At 43.7% G+C, this 17,125-nt stretch overlaps 1 protein-coding gene across 2 annotated transcripts in view; it reads left to right on the plus strand.

The window, feature by feature from the left end:
- mapk14a (mitogen-activated protein kinase 14a) overlaps positions 1-4,553 on the plus strand; it is a 31,708-nt gene extending 27,155 nt beyond the window's left edge. For both annotated transcript variants that reach the window (XM_064957695.1, XM_064957694.1), the window contains exons 11-12: positions 1,002-1,175; positions 1,991-4,553. In XM_064957695.1, the coding sequence (XP_064813767.1) occupies positions 1,002-1,175; positions 1,991-2,058 (242 nt within the window). In that variant the 3' untranslated portion in view covers positions 2,059-4,553. The remainder of the gene's footprint in view (positions 1-1,001; positions 1,176-1,990) is intronic.
- The last annotated feature ends 12,572 nt before the right edge of the window (positions 4,554-17,125 follow it).

Consider the following 17,125-nt stretch of genomic DNA (forward strand, 5'->3'; position numbering starts at 1 on the left):
CAGTCATGATGCAGTTCCATCACTTTATTTAGAATATTCAATATCTTATTAGCCTATTATGCGAACATCCAAGCAAACACTTCTTATTCATTACATTTATTCAAATACAAAACGTTCAATTATTCACTGGTGTATCATTTACATTACGACATTACATGTATTCATCGCAGTGCCATTCTATACCGTCTAAGTACAGTTCTTGGTCATTGTACATACCATATGTAGGTCATATGGACTTCATTCACAACAATTCCAGCGGTTTTGGAGTTCTATAGGACTGAGGCCAAAATATCTCTCCCTGTCTTCCCCAACCAGCTCTCTGGACTTTCGAAGACAAGGTCGCATGCACCATTCCATATCACATTCTTGTCTTCCTCCACAACCAATGCTCTGAGACCCAGGGCTTCTGCCTTGTGGATTTGGTCCTCCATCCACCACAGCCTTTAGCGGGGAAACGACTGTCAGAATTGGAGGCTGTTTTCCTAGGTTCTTGATGACTAGAACTAGCTAGCTAGCGCTGGTAAATGAGGCTTTCCCCCTTGGCAAGACTGCCAATACACCCTCCCCTTGCACAAATGCAAACATTTTAAAGTTGCTCCTATTAAATCACTAAATTGGCTGTTACTGTGGCAGTGCCGTCTCTATCTCCTTGTAAGAAGGTGCCATCAGAGTTTTTAGTTAGCTACCTAACTTTAGCTTGGCTTGTTTACCTTTAGTGGGGGCATTGCAAATTGACAAGGAAGCGTGGGGGACGTTGCACATGCAAATGGTGTGCATATGAGAACCAATCAAAAAGTTACTTGGTACTGAGTGCAAACTCCAACCCGGATGCTTCACATTTATACATCCGGTGAAATATCTGGCTCGTTTTTCTATCGGTGTCCTTATGCTCTCCATTCATGGTCTGTCTGTAAAAAACACCTTTCCAGCAGAGGGCAGCCCATGCCTGTCACTGATCCCAATCTGAACTGACCATATTGATGTTGTTCTGCTGCCTGTAGCTGTGGACCTGCTGGAGAAGATGTTGGTTCTGGACACAGATAAGAGGATAACTGCTGCCGAGGCTCTGGCCCACCCCTACTTCTCCCAGTACCACGACCCTGATGACGAGCCTGAGGCTGACCCCTACGACCAGAGCTTTGAGAGCCGTGAGCTGGAGATTGAGGAATGGAAACGTATGTAGAATTAAATGTACAGGAATCATGAGATTATTAGAGAGGTCATACATGCTCAGCAAGTACATTGCAAAGGCATCACAATGCATTCATTACACCTGAATGCTTTGAAGGATAATTTAGCTTTTTTAGGACCATCTGTTTCATGTAAATGGAATGTTATAGAAGGGTACAGACACATCATTTTTTGCTATTTCACTTGTTTTTGAGAAAAGTACCCCGACCAAGCAATTAATTTCTTTGTTGTGCGGTATGGGGCTCTAAAAAAACATGAACAAAGGCTCCAAAAACACCAAAGTACCTCCTTTTAGAAACAAAGGCTCTCAGTATAATGATGCAGATCTTAAGATGTAGTATACATGAAATTGTCGTTCTGAACTTTATCCACCACATTATGTTTCATTTTGTTGTGGAATAAGGTCTGAATGACACAATTTCATATGTACAACATATTAAGATCTGCATCACTATACAGAGTGTTTCTGTTTCTAAAAGGATGTATTTGGGTGTTATTGGAGCATTTGTTCATGTTTTTTTCAGAGCTTACTTACTGCATGATGAGGAAATGAATCACTGTTGCAGTAAGTTTCTCAATAAGTTAAATCTCAAAAAATATAACCTAATGTAACATTCTATTTACATACATTTTTGTTTAGGTTTGGTTGTAAAAAAGCAAACTTCTCCTTTTTAAGAACACTGTTACAAAATGTTTTGTCCATCTTGCAAAATGTATTTTTATCTGCTCTGTTCCCAACACCACAGACAGAACAGAAACACCCACAACACACATTTATCTCTCTCTCGTCTCCTCACAGGGTTGACCTATGAGGCGGTGTGCGATTTTGAGCCACCTATCTTTGATGGAGACAACATGGAATCGTGATTGGATGATGTGATTTCTACAAGCCTTTCCCCCTCAGCCCCTACAACTTTATATCACTGAGGTTCTCACTTATCATACGACCTTTGGGAAAACAATATCATCCGAGTGCCTACAAACGTTTGTCTTTCATTATATTTCTTAAGCTGGCGCTCTCTCTCCCCCCATTCTGACTTGTAAATGTGTTGCAAGGGAAAAATAACTCAAATGGCCTGGTCCCAGATCTGTGTTGTGGCATGACATGGCCATGGGAGTTAGCTATTCAGCACAAACAGATCTTGGAACATGCGAAAACTAAAATGTAGTAAAGGAGATTTTCAAGTACTGAATATCTGTATTTACTACACTTGTATTTAAGGCAGAAACAGAGGCAAGCAACAAGCAACAACCAACCACTAATACCATTATTTGTCCATTGCTGGAAAATGTCATGCTTCTGTTATTATTCTGTCTATATGTATGTTTTAAATGGCACCCTATTTACAATATAGGAAATAGGGTGCCATTTGGGATGAAACCTATTTCAACTACACTGATCAAAAATATAAATGCAACATACAACAATTTGAAAGATTTTACTGAGTTACAGATCATATAAGGAAATCAGTCAATTGAAATTAATTAGTTAGGCCCTTATCTATGGATTTTGCATGACTGGGAATACAGATATGCATCTGTTAGTCACTTTTGTATATATAGTGTATGCGGACACACCCGTTGCTGACAGGTGTATAAAATTAAGCACACAGCCATGCAATCTCCATAGACAAACATTGGCAGTAGAATGGTTTTAGTGAAGGGCTCAGTGACTTTCAACGTGGCACTGTCATAGGACGGTGCCGCCTTTCCAACAAGTCAGTTAGTAAAATTTCTGCCCTACGAGAGCATCTCGGTACAACTGTAGGGGCTGTTATTGTGAAGTGGAAACGTCTAGGAGCAACAACGGCTCAGCCGCGAAGTGGTAGGCCACACAAGCTCACAGAATGGGACCGCTAAGTGCTGTAGTGCGTAAAAAAAGTCTGTCTTTGGTTGCAGGACAGACGAGTTCCAAACTGAGTTTGGAAGCAATGTCAGCACAAGAACTGTTCATCAGGAGCTTCATGAAATGGGTTTCCGAGGCCGAGCAGCCACACACAACCCGAAGATCACCATGAGCAATGCCAAGCGTCGGCTGGAGTGGTGTAACCTCGCCACCATTTGGACTCTGGAGCAGTGGAAACGCATTCTCTGGAGTGATGAATCACGCTTCACGTGGCAGTCTGACGAACAAATCTGGGTTTGGCGAATGCCAGGATAACGCTAGCTGCCCCAATGCATAGTGCCAACTATAAAGTTTGGTGGAGGAGGAATAATGGTCGAGGTCGGTTTTTCATGGTTCGGGCCCCTTAGTTCCAGTGAAGTGAAATATAGCATACAATGACATTCTAGACGATTCTGTGCTTCCAACTTTGTGGCAACAGTTCTGGGAAGTCCTTTCCTGTTTCAGCGTGACAATGCCCCCGTGCACAAAGCAAGGTCCATACAGAAATGGTTTGTTGATCAGTGTGGAAGAACTTGACTGGCCGGCACAGAGCCCTGACCTCAACCCGACCACCTTTGGGATTAATTGGAACACCAACTACGAACCAGGCCTAATCGCTCACATCAGTGCCCGACCTTACTAATGCTCTTGTGGCTGAATGGAAGCACATCCCCGCAGAAATGCTCCAACATCTAGTGGAAAGCCTTCCCAAAAGAGGGAAGGCTGTTATAGCAGCAAAGAGGGGACCAACTCCATATTAATGGCCATGATTTTAGAATGATAGTGTCCACATTTGCCTGTGTGTCTACATACTTTTGGTAATGTAGTGTAGGGGTGTGGGTTAGAACCAGTCAGTATCCGGTGTGACCTCCCTTTGCCTGCAGTGCGAACACATCTCCTTCGCATAGAATTGATCACGTTCTTGATTTTGGCCTGTGAAATATTGTCTCACTCAATGGTTGTGCGAAGTTGCTTGATATTAGCGGGAACTGGAACACGCTGTCCATACACGTTAATTCAGAACATACCTTACATGCTCTATGGGTGACATGTTTGAGTATGCAGGCCATGGAAGAACGGAGACATTTTCAGCCTCCAGGAATTGTGTACAGATCCTTGTGGCATGGGGCCGTGCATTATGCTGAAACGAGGTGTTGGCGGCAACTGAATGGTACGACAATGGGCCAGATCACGGTATCTCTGCATTCCAATTGCCATTGATAAAATGCTATTGGGTTTGTTGTCCGTAGTTTATGCCTGCCCATACCATAACCCCACCGGCACCATGGGACACTTATTCAAAGTTGACATCAGCAAACCGCTCGCCCACACTATGCCATACATGTGGTCTGCGGTTTTGAGGCGGGTTGGACGCACTGCCAAATTCTCTAAAACGAAGGAGTGGCTTATGGTAGAGAAATTAACATTCAATTCTCTGGCAACAGCTCTGGTGGACATTCCTGCAGTCATCATGCCAATTGCATCTGTGGCAATGTGTTGTGACAAAGCGGCATATTTTAGAGAGAGTGGCCTTTTGTCTCCAGCACCTGTGTAATGATCATGCGGTTTAGTCAACTTCTCTATATGCCACACCTGTCAGGTGGATGGATTATCTTGACAAAGGAGAAATGCTCACTACCAGGGATATAAACAAATTTGTTCACACAATTTGAGAGCAATATGCCTTTTGTGCGTATAGAACATTTGGGGGACCTTTTTCAGCTCATGAAACATGGACCAACAGTTTTTACATGTTGCATTCATATTTTAGTTCAGTGTAGTTTTTTTATATTCCTCCTTCAGAAGTTTTTGATATTATTTTGAGACTTCTATGGCTTATCACTGTGACATTCAAAAGAAATGAGATGCTGAATTAAACGTCCGGAAAAATATAGCTGTGTACTATATGATTGAATCATTTAATAGTGTATATCAATTGAAATGTGGAATACAGACTGTCAGTCTCGCAATGCCAATCGCAGCATTAGTGTCACAGATTTACAGGCGCTTCAGAAATCAGCTTTACTGTATCGGACAGGCTGGGTCTCAAATGGCACCTTAATACCTATATAGTGTAGGACTTTTAGTTTTATGTAACCAGGTATGTTGACTGAGAACACATTCTCATTTACAGCAACGACCTGGGGAAAAGTTTCAAGGGGATGAATGGGCCAATTGGAAACTGGAAATAGTTGGTGACCATGATGGTAAGAGTGCCAGATTGGGAATTTAGCCAGGACACTGGGGTTAACACTCTTGCCATAAGTGCCATTGTATCTGTAGTGTCCACAGAGTCAGGACACCTGTTCAACATCAGTTCCAAAAGATGACACCTTACTCAGGGTAATGTCCCAATTCACACACACAATTTTTAGACCAAAGGAAAGAGTGCCTCCTACTGGCCCTCCAACACCACTTGGTCTTCCATTCAGGGACCGATCAGGACCAAACCTGCTTAGCTCTAGAGTCAATCCAGCAGTGGAATGCAGGGTGTTATGCTGCAGGACACACACAGTTTTGGTCAAAAGTAGTGCACTGTATAGTGAACCGGGTGCCATTTGAGACCCAGCTAGGGATTTCTTCTATTATTCAACGTTGTTATGAGCTTTAGGAAATGTTTTAGCTGTGAGGAAAAATAGCTTTAGATCTACCACATTGCAGATGAATCTCCATCCCCCACGCCCTATAGTCTTACAACTCTTCAGTCAGTGCGACATTTGGTTAAATGCCAGCAGCCAGACCATAAGTTGTTTACTATCATTTTTAGTGCTCAAACCCTAAAATCATTATTCAGTTAATTTTATACCCAAATTATTCAATTCTATCATTCACTATTTTTGTTACATTTTTGAATTTTAAAGTGGCTTCCTCATGTCCTTTCTGCACTGAGGTGAAGGAGCTATGTAGATGAAAGCCTGGTATGGGTCCACCATATTGCTTTCTCCTGTTTTCAGAACAGTACAGACAGATGAGGGAAGTTACTGTTGGTCATTGTAGCCCCAGTCTGCCTAAATAAAATGGCCCTGGAAATCTAGCCTGTTGAACCAGATTGATTGCTGGACTCCATTAAACACAGAATTCAGTCTGGTTTAACCAGGCTAAGGATTCTGAATACCACTTTAAATATTTACACTTTGAAACCAGATGGAGTTCCTTTGAGCCACTGTAGGTCATTTAATGTGCCAAATAATGTGGCATTAATTAAACCAGGAAAAGGTGTTTGTGGGTACAAAATCTATCTAATGTATGTACATATCTGTTCTATTTTAATTTTTAATCTTCATTACTTATTTTCTGTGGTTGAATTCAATTCACTAACAAACCAATCTTCATCATCAGCATGTTCATCATTTTTACATGAGTGATTTTTGAATATGTGTGTGTTTACAGGAGTTTGAAGTGTCATGCTTAAAGCCACAAAAGAGAGAGATTAAATTAATGTCAAAAATAAATTAGGGAATTTCTTAGATATATTTATACTTTGTTGATGTGGTATTTATAAACTGGAGAGGGATACTGTTTGTTTATTTCAGCCAAGCCCCATAGAATACGTATCTAACAGTCTTAACAGCAAAGCAACAATTAGAATCATTAATGACTTTGTTAATAAAGACAGTATTTTTCAGAGCGCAAGAGTCAGTTTTTTTTTTCTTTGTTTCCTCAAGTCTATATAGTACATAGCATCTCCCGGTGACCTGGACAAACGTCTAATATTGCAGTGGATGTATCTGGTGTGATCTGGCTGGTATCACAGTTTAACCACACTGAGCATCATCAAATAGCAGCCTTTAATAGTCCACAAGGGGTCACACTTCACAAAGGATTGGGTCTTTACAAAGATTTTAAAATAATTGTTTTGAAAGACCAGTTCTTATTGGCTGACATTTATCCCATCATAAGAAGGTTCATGTCTGTTCTAGTATTCTAATTCTATGGTGGACACTTTCAGGGGGCCACTAATCCCCCCCCCCCCCTATTTTATATTTTGGGGGTTGGGGGCTGCCAAAACCTGCCCCCCCCCCCTTGCGTGTTTGTGTGGGAGGGCTACTCCCCTCTCAGATAACTCCAAGCACTTCTTTTCATAAATTGAGAGTGACATACAGAAGATAATCTTACTTCTATTCTGACTGATTTAGTTCAGTGTTTAAAGTCCAGTGGTTTTACAGATTCAAACCATCCTCTTAAAACACAGGCAAAAAAGGTTTCCCTCTATCAACATGCTGTGCAATATTGTCACAATTTCCCAAAAACTGCCTTCAGAAAGCATTCACACCCCTTGACTTATTCCACGTTTTTGTTGTCTCAGCCTAAACTCAAAATGGATGAAATAGATTTTTTTTTCTCACCCATCTATGTACACACAATAACGACAAAGTCAAAACATGTTTTTAGAAATCTTTGCAAATGTATTGAAAAAGAAATACAGATATTTAATTTACCCAAGTATTCACCCCCCTGAGTCAATACTTTGTAGAAGCAACCTTGGCAGCAATTACAGCTGTGAGTCTTTCTGGGTAAGTATTTTAAGAGCTTTTCACACCTGGATTGTGCAACATTTGCCCTTTTATTATTTTCAAACTTCTTCAAGCTCTGTCAAATTGGTTATTGATCATTGCTAGACAACCATTTTCAGGTCTTGCCATAGATTTTTGAAAAGATTTATAAAAACTCGGCACTCATGAACATTCACTGTCTTGCTGAAAGGTGAATTAATCTCTGTGTCTGGTGGAAAGCAGATTGAACCAGGTTTTGCTCGGATGTTGCATGTGCTTAGGCTCCATTTGTTTATTTTTCATTGTGAAAACTCGTCTTTAACAATTAGAAACATACCCATAACATGATGCAGTTATGGGTGCAGTTATGCTTGAAAATATGGAGAGTGGTACTCCGTAATCTGTTGCATTTTACTCCTGCGCTTATTTAGGCTTGCAATAACAAAGGGGTTGAATATTTATTGACTAAAGATAATTCAGCTTTTAAATTTGAATGAAAGCAAAAAAAGATATAAAAAACAGAATTCAACTTTGACATTATGGAGTCCTGTGTTTAGGCCAGTAACAAAAATAGTTTAAATGTAATCCACTTTAAATTCAGGCTGTAACACAACATTTGGAAAACGTCAAGGGGTGTGAATACTTTCTCTCAAGGCACTGTAACTGCAGTATTTCTCTATTACAGACCACCAAGGAGCTGACAGTGCAGTTCATAACCCATTAGTGTGAATTTGTATGACTGAAAAAGGGTTTATTAATAACCTCAGCAAAAAATAAACATCCTCTCATTGTCATCTGTGTTTATTTTCAGCAAACTTAACGTGTGTAAATATTTGTATGATCATAAGATTCAACAACTGAGACACAAACTGAACAAGTTCCACAGATATGTGACTAACAGAAATTTAATGTGTCCCTGAACAGAGGGGTGGTCAAAATCAAAACGAACAGTCAGTATCTGGTGTGGCCACCAGATGCATTAAGTACTGCAGTGCATCTCCAAATTTGCCAATTCTTGCTGTGGGATGTTACTCCACTCTCTTCCACCAAGGCACCTGCAAGTTCCTGGACATTTCTGGGGGGAATGGCCCTAACCCTCACCCAACAGGTCAGAGACGTGCTCAATGGGATTGAGATCCGGGCTCTTTGCTGGGCATGGCAGAACACTGACATTCCTGTCTTGCAGGAAATCACGCACAGAACGAGCAGTATTGCTGGTGGCATTGTCATGCTGGAGGGTCATGTCAGGATAAGCCTACGGGAAGGGTAACACATAAGGGAGGAGGATGTCTTCCTTGTAACGCACATTGCAGGCAATGACAACAAGCACAGTCCGATGATGCTGTGACACACCGCCCCAGACCGTGACGGACCGTCCACCTTCGATTCCACTCCAGAGTACAGGCTTCGGTGTAACACTCATTCCTTCCACGATAAAGGCAAATCCGACCATCACCCCTGGTGAGACAAAACCGCGACTTGTCAGTGAAGAGCACTTTTTGCAAGTCCTGTCTGGTCCAGCGACGGTGGGTTTGTGCCCATAAGCAACGTTGTTGCCAGTGATGTCTGGGGGGGACCTGCCTTACAACAGGCCTTCAAGCCCTCAGTCCAGCCTCTCTCAGCCTATTGCGGACAGTCTGAGCACTGATGAAGGGATTGTGTGTTCCTGGTATAGCTTGGGCAGTTGTTGCTGCCATCCTGTACCTGTCTTGTAGATGTGATGTTTGGATGTACCGATCCTGTGCCGGTGTTGTTATATGTGGTCTTCCACTGCGAGGACCATCATCAGCTGTCCATCCTGTCTCCCTGTAGTGCTGTCTTTTGCATCTCACAGTACAGACATTGCAATTTATTGCCCTGGCAACATCTGCAGTCCTCATGCCTCCTTGCAGCATGCCTACGGCATGTTCACGCAGATGAGCAGGGACCCTGGGCATCTCTCTTTTGGTGTTTTTCAGAGTCAGTAGAAAGACCTCTTTAGTGTCCTAAGTTTTCATAACTGTGACCTTAATTGCCTACCGTCTGTAAGCTGTTAGTGTATTAACGACCATTCCACAGGTGTATGTAAATTAATTGTTTATGGTTCATTGAACAAGCATGGGAAACAGTGTTTAAAAGTTAGTTCTCTCTGAGTTTAACCCAAGAAGTTTCGGAAAACGGTTAAAGACCTGGAGCATAAACACTCCTCCTTACAGCTGCCCATGTCCTTTAATGTTGATGATGTGGTTGTTACTGACAAGAAGCACATGGCTGAGCTCTTTAATCACCACTTTAAGTCAGGATTCCTATTTGACTCAGCCATGCCTCCTTGCCCGTCCAACTCCTTCTAATGTGACTATCCCCGATGCTTTTCTCTCTTTTTGCCCTGCCCCGCTACAAAGTTTCTCCCTGCAGGCAGTCACTGAGTCTGAGGTGCTAAAGGAGCTCCTTAAACTTGACCCCCAACAAACATCTGGGTCAGATGGTTTAGACCCTTTCATCTTTAAGGCTGCTTAACCTCTCTCTCCTTATTGGGGAGGTTCTCATTGCTTAAAAGGCAGCCACGGTTCGTCCTTTATTGAAAGGGGGAGATCAAGCTGATCCTAACTGTTATAGGCCTTTTTCTATTTTGCCCTGTTTATCAAAAGTGTTGGATAAACGTGTCAATAATCAACTGACTGGCTTTCTCCCAAGATGGCGTAGCAGTAAGACGTCCTGTCGTGTCCCTTTTATATATCGTTTTTTTCCGTTTTTACATATTTTGACATTTTACTTCGCATATCTTTTAAAACATTTTGCTAAACCTCAGCTTCCAAATACTCTCCTGCGACCCGCCTCACCCAATGTAGCTATTTTTCCTAAAGTATTTATATTTACTTCGGAGCCGGAACCCCTCAACTGAAGCTAGCCAGCTAACTACCAGCTATGCTAGCGGTCTTCAGCTAACCGGTCATCAGCTAACCTTTAGCTCGGAAAGCTCTCGCCAGTTCGAACAACGCGACTCTAACCAGAGCATAACGGACCTATTTATTTTTTATCCCCGGATTCCCACCGCAAACGGAACATTTTTCAGCTGGATCTTCACAACTAGCTCTCTAGCTAAACCGCAACCCCGGATGATTACTCCTGGCTAGCGTTTCCACCCACTTAGCTTGAAGCTAGCCCGGCCAGAGCCCCTGTGCTACCACCGTAGCATACTCCTGGGCTACAATACCCGGACCCACGACCGGTCTATCGATGTCACCGCATGAAGAGGAATAAACAGACTCACCCCATCGTGACGTCCCCCAAAGGCTAACTCTCTAGCCCTTGCTATCTCCTTGCTTGCTAATTCGGCCTGCTAACTGCTACCTTGTTTAGCCCCGGCCTACTAACTGTTAGCTTGTTAGCACAGGCCTGCTAACCGTCTGAATCGCCGCGCCCCAAACACTCACTGGACCCATATTTACTTTCAATCTCTTTTTGATTTTTAATTTGTTTATACCTTCCGGTAACCTGCCTCACCCAATGTGATACGGATTCGCTATTATTTTTAAATTTTAGAACACACTCAAGAACCTCCAGAAGCTAACTAGCTACAAGCTATTTAGTCATTGTTAGTTTTTTTTAACCTGGATAACACTCGCCAGTCCAGCTTCCCTGCCCCATCCACTGCTGCCCCCTGGACACTGATCACTTGGCTACATAGCTGAAGCACGCTGGACTGTCCATTAATCACGGTACTCCTTTCTGCTTGTTTATGTTTTATCTGTCGGCCCCGTTGCCTAGTCAACGCCATTTTACCTGCTGTTGTTTCCCAATTCAACACCTGTGATTACTGTATGCCTCGCTGTATGTCTCTCTTAAATGTCAATATGCCTTGTATACTGTTGTTCAGGTTAGTTATCATTGTTTTAGTTCACAATGGAGCCCCTAGTTCCACTCTTCATACCCCTGATACCTCCTTTGTCCCACCTCCCACACATGCGGTGACCTCACCCATTACAACCAGCATGTTCAGAGATACAACCTCTCTCATCATCACCCAGTGCCTGGGCTTACCTCCGCTGTACCCGCACCCCACCATACCCCTGTCTGCGCATTATGCCCTGAATATATTCTACCATGCCCAAAAACCTGCTCCTCTTATTCTTTGTCCCCAATGCTCTAGGCGACCAGTTTTGATAGCCTTTAGCCGCACCCTCATCCTACTCCTTCTCTGTTCCGTGGGTGATGTGGAAGTAAACCCAGGCCCTGCATGTCCCCAGGCACCCTCATTTGTTGACTTCTGGGATCGAAAAAGCCTTGGTTTCATGCATGTCAACATCAGAAGCCTCCTCCCTAAGTTTGTTTTACTCACTGCTTTAGTACACTCTGCTAACCCTGATGTCCTTGCCGTGTCTGAATCCTGGCTCAGGAAGGCCACCAAAAATTCTGAGCTTTCCATACCCAACTATAACATCTTCCATCAAGATGGAACTGCCAAAGGGGGAGGAGTTGCAGTCTACTGCAGAGAGAGCCTGCAAAGTAATGTCATACTTTCCAGGTCCATACCCAAACAGTTCGAACAACTAATTTTGAAAATTACTCTCTCCAGAAATAAGTCTCTCACTGTTGCCGCCTGCTACCGACCCCCCTCAGCTCCCAGCTGTGCCCTGGACACCATTTGTGAATTGATCGCCCCCCCATCTATCTTCAGAGTTTCTTTTGTTAGGTGACCTAAACTGGGATATGCTTAACACCCCGGCAGTCCTACAATCTAAGCTAGATGCCCTCAATCTCACACAAATCATCAAGGAACCCACCAGGTACAAACCTAACTCTGTAAACAAGGGCACCCTCATAGACGTCATCCTGACCAACTGGCCCTCCAAATACACCTCCGCTGTCTTCAACCAGGATCTCAGCGATCACTGCCTCATTGCCTGTATCCGCTACGGAGCCGCAGTCAAACGACCACCCCTCATCACTGTCAAACGCTCCCTAAAACACTTCTGTGAGCAGGCCTTTCTAATCGACCTGGCCTGGGTATCCTGGAAGGACATTGACCTCATCCCGTCCGTTGAGGATGCCTGGTCATTCTTTAAAAGTAACTTCCTCACCATTCTAGATAAGCATGCTCTGTTCAAAAAATGCAGAACTAAGAACAGATACAGCCCTTGGTTCACTCCAGACCTGACTGCCCTCGACCAGCACAAAAACATCCGGTGGCGGACTGCAATAGCATCGAATAGTCCCCGCGATATGCAACTGTTCAGGGAAGTCAGGAACCAATACACGCAGTCAGTCAGGAAAGCTAAGGCCAGCTTCTTCAGGCAGAAGTTTGCATCCTGTAGCTCCAACTCCAAAAAGTTCTGGGACACTGAAGTCCATGGAGAACAAGAGCACCTCCTCCCAGCTGCCCACTGCACTGAGGCTAGGTAACACGGTCACCACCGATAAATCCATGATTATCGAAAACTTCAAGCATTTCTCAACGGCTGGCCATGCCTTCCGCCTGGCTACTCCAACCTCGGCCAACAGCTCCGCCCCCACCCGCAGCTCCTCGCCCAAGCCTCTCCAGCTTCTCCTTTACCCAAATCCAGATAGCAGATGTTCTGAAAGAGCTGCAAAACCTGGACCCGTACAAATCAGCTGGGCTTGACAATCTGGACCTTCTATTTTTTGAAACTATCCGCCGCCATTGTCGCAACCCCTATTACCAGCCTGTTCAACCTCTTTCATATCGTCTGAGATCCCCAAGGATTGGAAACCTGCCGCAGTCATCCCCCTCTTCAAAGGGGGAGACACCCTGGACCCAAACTGTTACAGACCTATATCCATCCTGCCCTGCCTATCTAAGGTCTTCGAAAGCCAAGTCAACAAACAGGTCACTGACCATCTCGAATCCCACCGTACCTTCTCCGCTGTGCAATCTGGTTTCCGAGCCGGTCACGGGTGCACCTCAGCCACACTCAAGGTACTAAACGATATCATAACCGCCATCAATAAAAGACAGTACAATGCAGCCGTCTTCATCGACCTTGCCAAGGCTTTCGACTCTGTCAATCACCATATTCTTATCGGCAGACTCAGTAGCCTCGGTTTTTCGGATGACTGCCTTGTTTTTAATAAGTTTCAATCGAAGGTGCAAAGTTAAAGAAATCAACATTTATTGAAAAATGGAATCACTTTCAACATTCAAAACATATTATTACACAACGAAATACTCAAGCTCAATAATATCTACTTGTGTTAAACTCCGCAAAATCATGGATGGATTGTCCTGACCGCGCGCTCTACAAACTCGCCACGGACGCCCTCGCCTTTGCGCAAACAGTACACGTGTATCGTTGCCAAGCACACAGACATAGGCTGTATTAAATATCAGCTGAAAATTTAAATTAAGAGCGATGTGCGGCGTGTTAATTAAGCTACTGTACCGCTGCTGTGCGTAAATGCGCATTGCTCTTAATTAAAAGACGCACTTCCAAACTTTCCATATGCATTTTTTCATAACACAGCAGAAAAACTCACCATTTCAGTGGGAACAGTGTTGTTGGTCTCCCTTTTTTGCCAGTGCATCAAAGTCTGGAGTTAGTTTTGTTGTGGCAATTCTCAGGACAGATCTGAGGTGTTGGTCAGTTAACTTGGATCTGTGATGGGCTTTGTTGATTTTCATGACGCTAAACGTCTGCTCACACACGTAGGTCGAGCCAAACAACACCAGCATCTTCTGCGCCGTCCTCCGGAGGTTTGGAAACGCGGTCTCGTTAAGTGAAGCGTAAAAGTCATTCAGTTTAAGAGACTTGAACTTCTCCTTTGAGACGGAGTCAGACTGAAGATCGATCAGTTCCAATTGCAGCTCCTGCGGTGCTGATTCGGGGTCTTGTGACAGGGGACAGGACACCAGTTGAAGTGACTTGTCAATTTTTTCAAAATCACAGAACCGACGGCAAAATTCTCTGTGCAGATCGTCCAGTGATTTGCAGTATTTCTTCGCATTTCGGGCGGCCTCTTTCTGCACGGCTAGTGTGGGGAAATGTGCGAAAGATTTGTTTGACATTTGCCTGGAGAATAAAACCAGCTTGGATTTGAAGGCTCTCACATTTGTGTACATGTCGTGCGCAAACTAATCTTTCCCCTGTAGCTTCACGTTCAGCTCATTCATGTGTGAAAATATGTCCACAGCAAACGCAAAGTCACAAAGCCAGTTTGTGTTGCTCAGCTCGGGGAATTCTTCGGATTTCCCCATTAAATTAAAAAATGAGCGAATCTCGTCTTTGAGCTCCCAGACTCGTTGAAACACTTTCCCCAAACTTAACCAGCGGACGCGAGAGTGGTAAAGTAGGTCCTGGTGATCCGCATTAGTTTCTTCCAGGAACGTAATGAATTGACGATGATTAAGTCCCCTTGCTCGTATGAAGTTAACAAGTTTTACAACTGGATCCACGACGTGATTCCAATTTGTAAGTCGCTCTGGATAAGAGCGTCTGCTAAATGACTTAAATGTAAATGTAAAAATTAAGCTGCAATACAGACTTACACAGAGACTCCTGATGAATGATGCAGTGAAGTAAAATAACATCCTGGTCAGGGTTTTCTTTTTTCACTTTATCCTGGATTCTTTTCAGCAGCCCGATGTTTTTTCCAGTTAAATTTGGCGATCCATCCGTGGTGACATTGGCAAGTTTACTCCAAGGTAGCTTCATTCTCTCAATGACAGCAGACACCTGTTCATATAAGTCCTCTCCTCGCGTTTTCCCTTTCAGTGATTCCATGCTCAAAAGCTCCTCCGTTATCTCAAAACTGTCGTTTAATCCCTCGGATAAAAATTAGGAGCTGAGCAGTGTCTTTTATGTCGTTACTTTCATCCAGTGCTAGTGAATATAACTTAAAGGACTCTGCCTTTTTGTTTAACTCGCTGACTATATCTTCGTCAATCAGTTCCACGCGGCGAGTCACTGTCCTGCGTGCTAAACTGATTTTTTCAAACTTGGCTTTGCTCTCCGGACACAAGAGACCTGCTGTCTCTACCATGCACTCTTTCAAAAACTCGCCTTCGGAGAAAGGCTTGCTAGCCTTTGCTAATTTGAGTGCCAGCAAATAACTTGCCTTGGTACTTGACTCTTGAATTGCAGTTTGTCGGTGAAAAAAGTTCTGTTGACTCTGTAAATTAGCTGCCAACCTCTGAGCAGTAGCCGCCCGTTCTTGTGTTGACTGCTTGCTAGCATAGTTTGCATGCTTCGTGGCAAAGTGACGGCTGATATTGTACTCTTTGAAAACCGCAACAGCTTCTTGGCATATCAGACATACAGCCGTTGATCGGACTTCAGTGAAGAAGTATTTTGTTGTCCACTCCTTATTAAACACTCGGCATTCGCTGTCCACTTTCCTTCTCTTTGGTCCGCTCATTTTCACAGAAGGGCTTAATGGTGACGTGAAACGAAGTGAAAATTAAAGTGAAATAAAGAGAAATACGCACCACTCCAACAACGGTCAATGTGTTTTGAGTGCGCCATCTATTGGGGAAACGTGGGCATTGCAGGGAAAGGGGAAAAAAGGAGGTTTTTACTATAATTTGGACAAGTTCGGCGGGCCGGATTAAAAAGCCTAACGGGAAGTATGTGGCCCGCGGGCCGTAGTTTGCCCATGTCTGGGCTAGACTGTAAACTCTCCTTCCAGACTCATATCAAACATCTCCAATCGAAAATCAAATCAAGAGTCGGCTTTCTATTCCGCAACAAAGCCTCCTTCACTCACGCCGCCAAACTTACCCTAGCAAAACTGACTATCCTACCGATCCTCGACTTCGGCGACGTCATCTACAAAATTGCTTCCAACACTCTACTCAGCAAACTGGATGCAGTTTATCACAGTGCCATCCGTTTTGTCACTAAAGCACCTTATACCACCCACCACTGCAACTTGTATGCTCTAGTCGGCTGGCCCTCGCTACATATTCGTCGCCATACCCACTGGCTCCAGGTCATCTACAAGTCCATGCTACGTAAAGCTCCGCCTTATCTCAGTTCACTGGTCACGATGGCAACACCCATCCGTAGCACGCGCTCCAACAGGTGTATCTCACTGATCATCCCTAAAGCCAACACCTCATTTGGCCGCCTTTCGTTCCAGTACTCTGCTGCCTGTGACTGGAACGAATTGCAAAAATCGCTGAAGTTGGAGACTTATCTCCCTCACCAACTTCAAACATCTGCTATCTGAGCAGCTAACCGATCGCTGCAGCTGTACATAGTCTATTGGTAAATAGCCCACCCATTTTCACCTACCTCATCCCCATACTGTTTTTATTTATTTACTTTTCTGCTCTTTTGCACACCAATATCTCTACCTGTACATGACCATCTGATCATTTATCACTCCCGTGTTAATCTGCAAAATTGTAATTATTTGCCTACCTCCTCATGCCTTTTGCACACAATGTATATAGACTCCCCTTTTTTTCTACTGTGTTATTGACTTGTTAATTGTTTACTCCATGTGTAACTCTGTGTTGTCTGTTCACACTGCTATGCTTTATCTTGGCCAGGTCGCAGTTGTAAATGAGAACTTGTTCTCAACTAGCCTACCTGGTTAAAGGTGAAAATAAAGGTGA

Source organism: Oncorhynchus masou, chromosome 33, assembly GCF_036934945.1.
Source record: "Oncorhynchus masou masou isolate Uvic2021 chromosome 33, UVic_Omas_1.1, whole genome shotgun sequence".
Classification (NCBI taxonomy): Eukaryota; Metazoa; Chordata; class Actinopteri; order Salmoniformes; family Salmonidae; genus Oncorhynchus; species Oncorhynchus masou.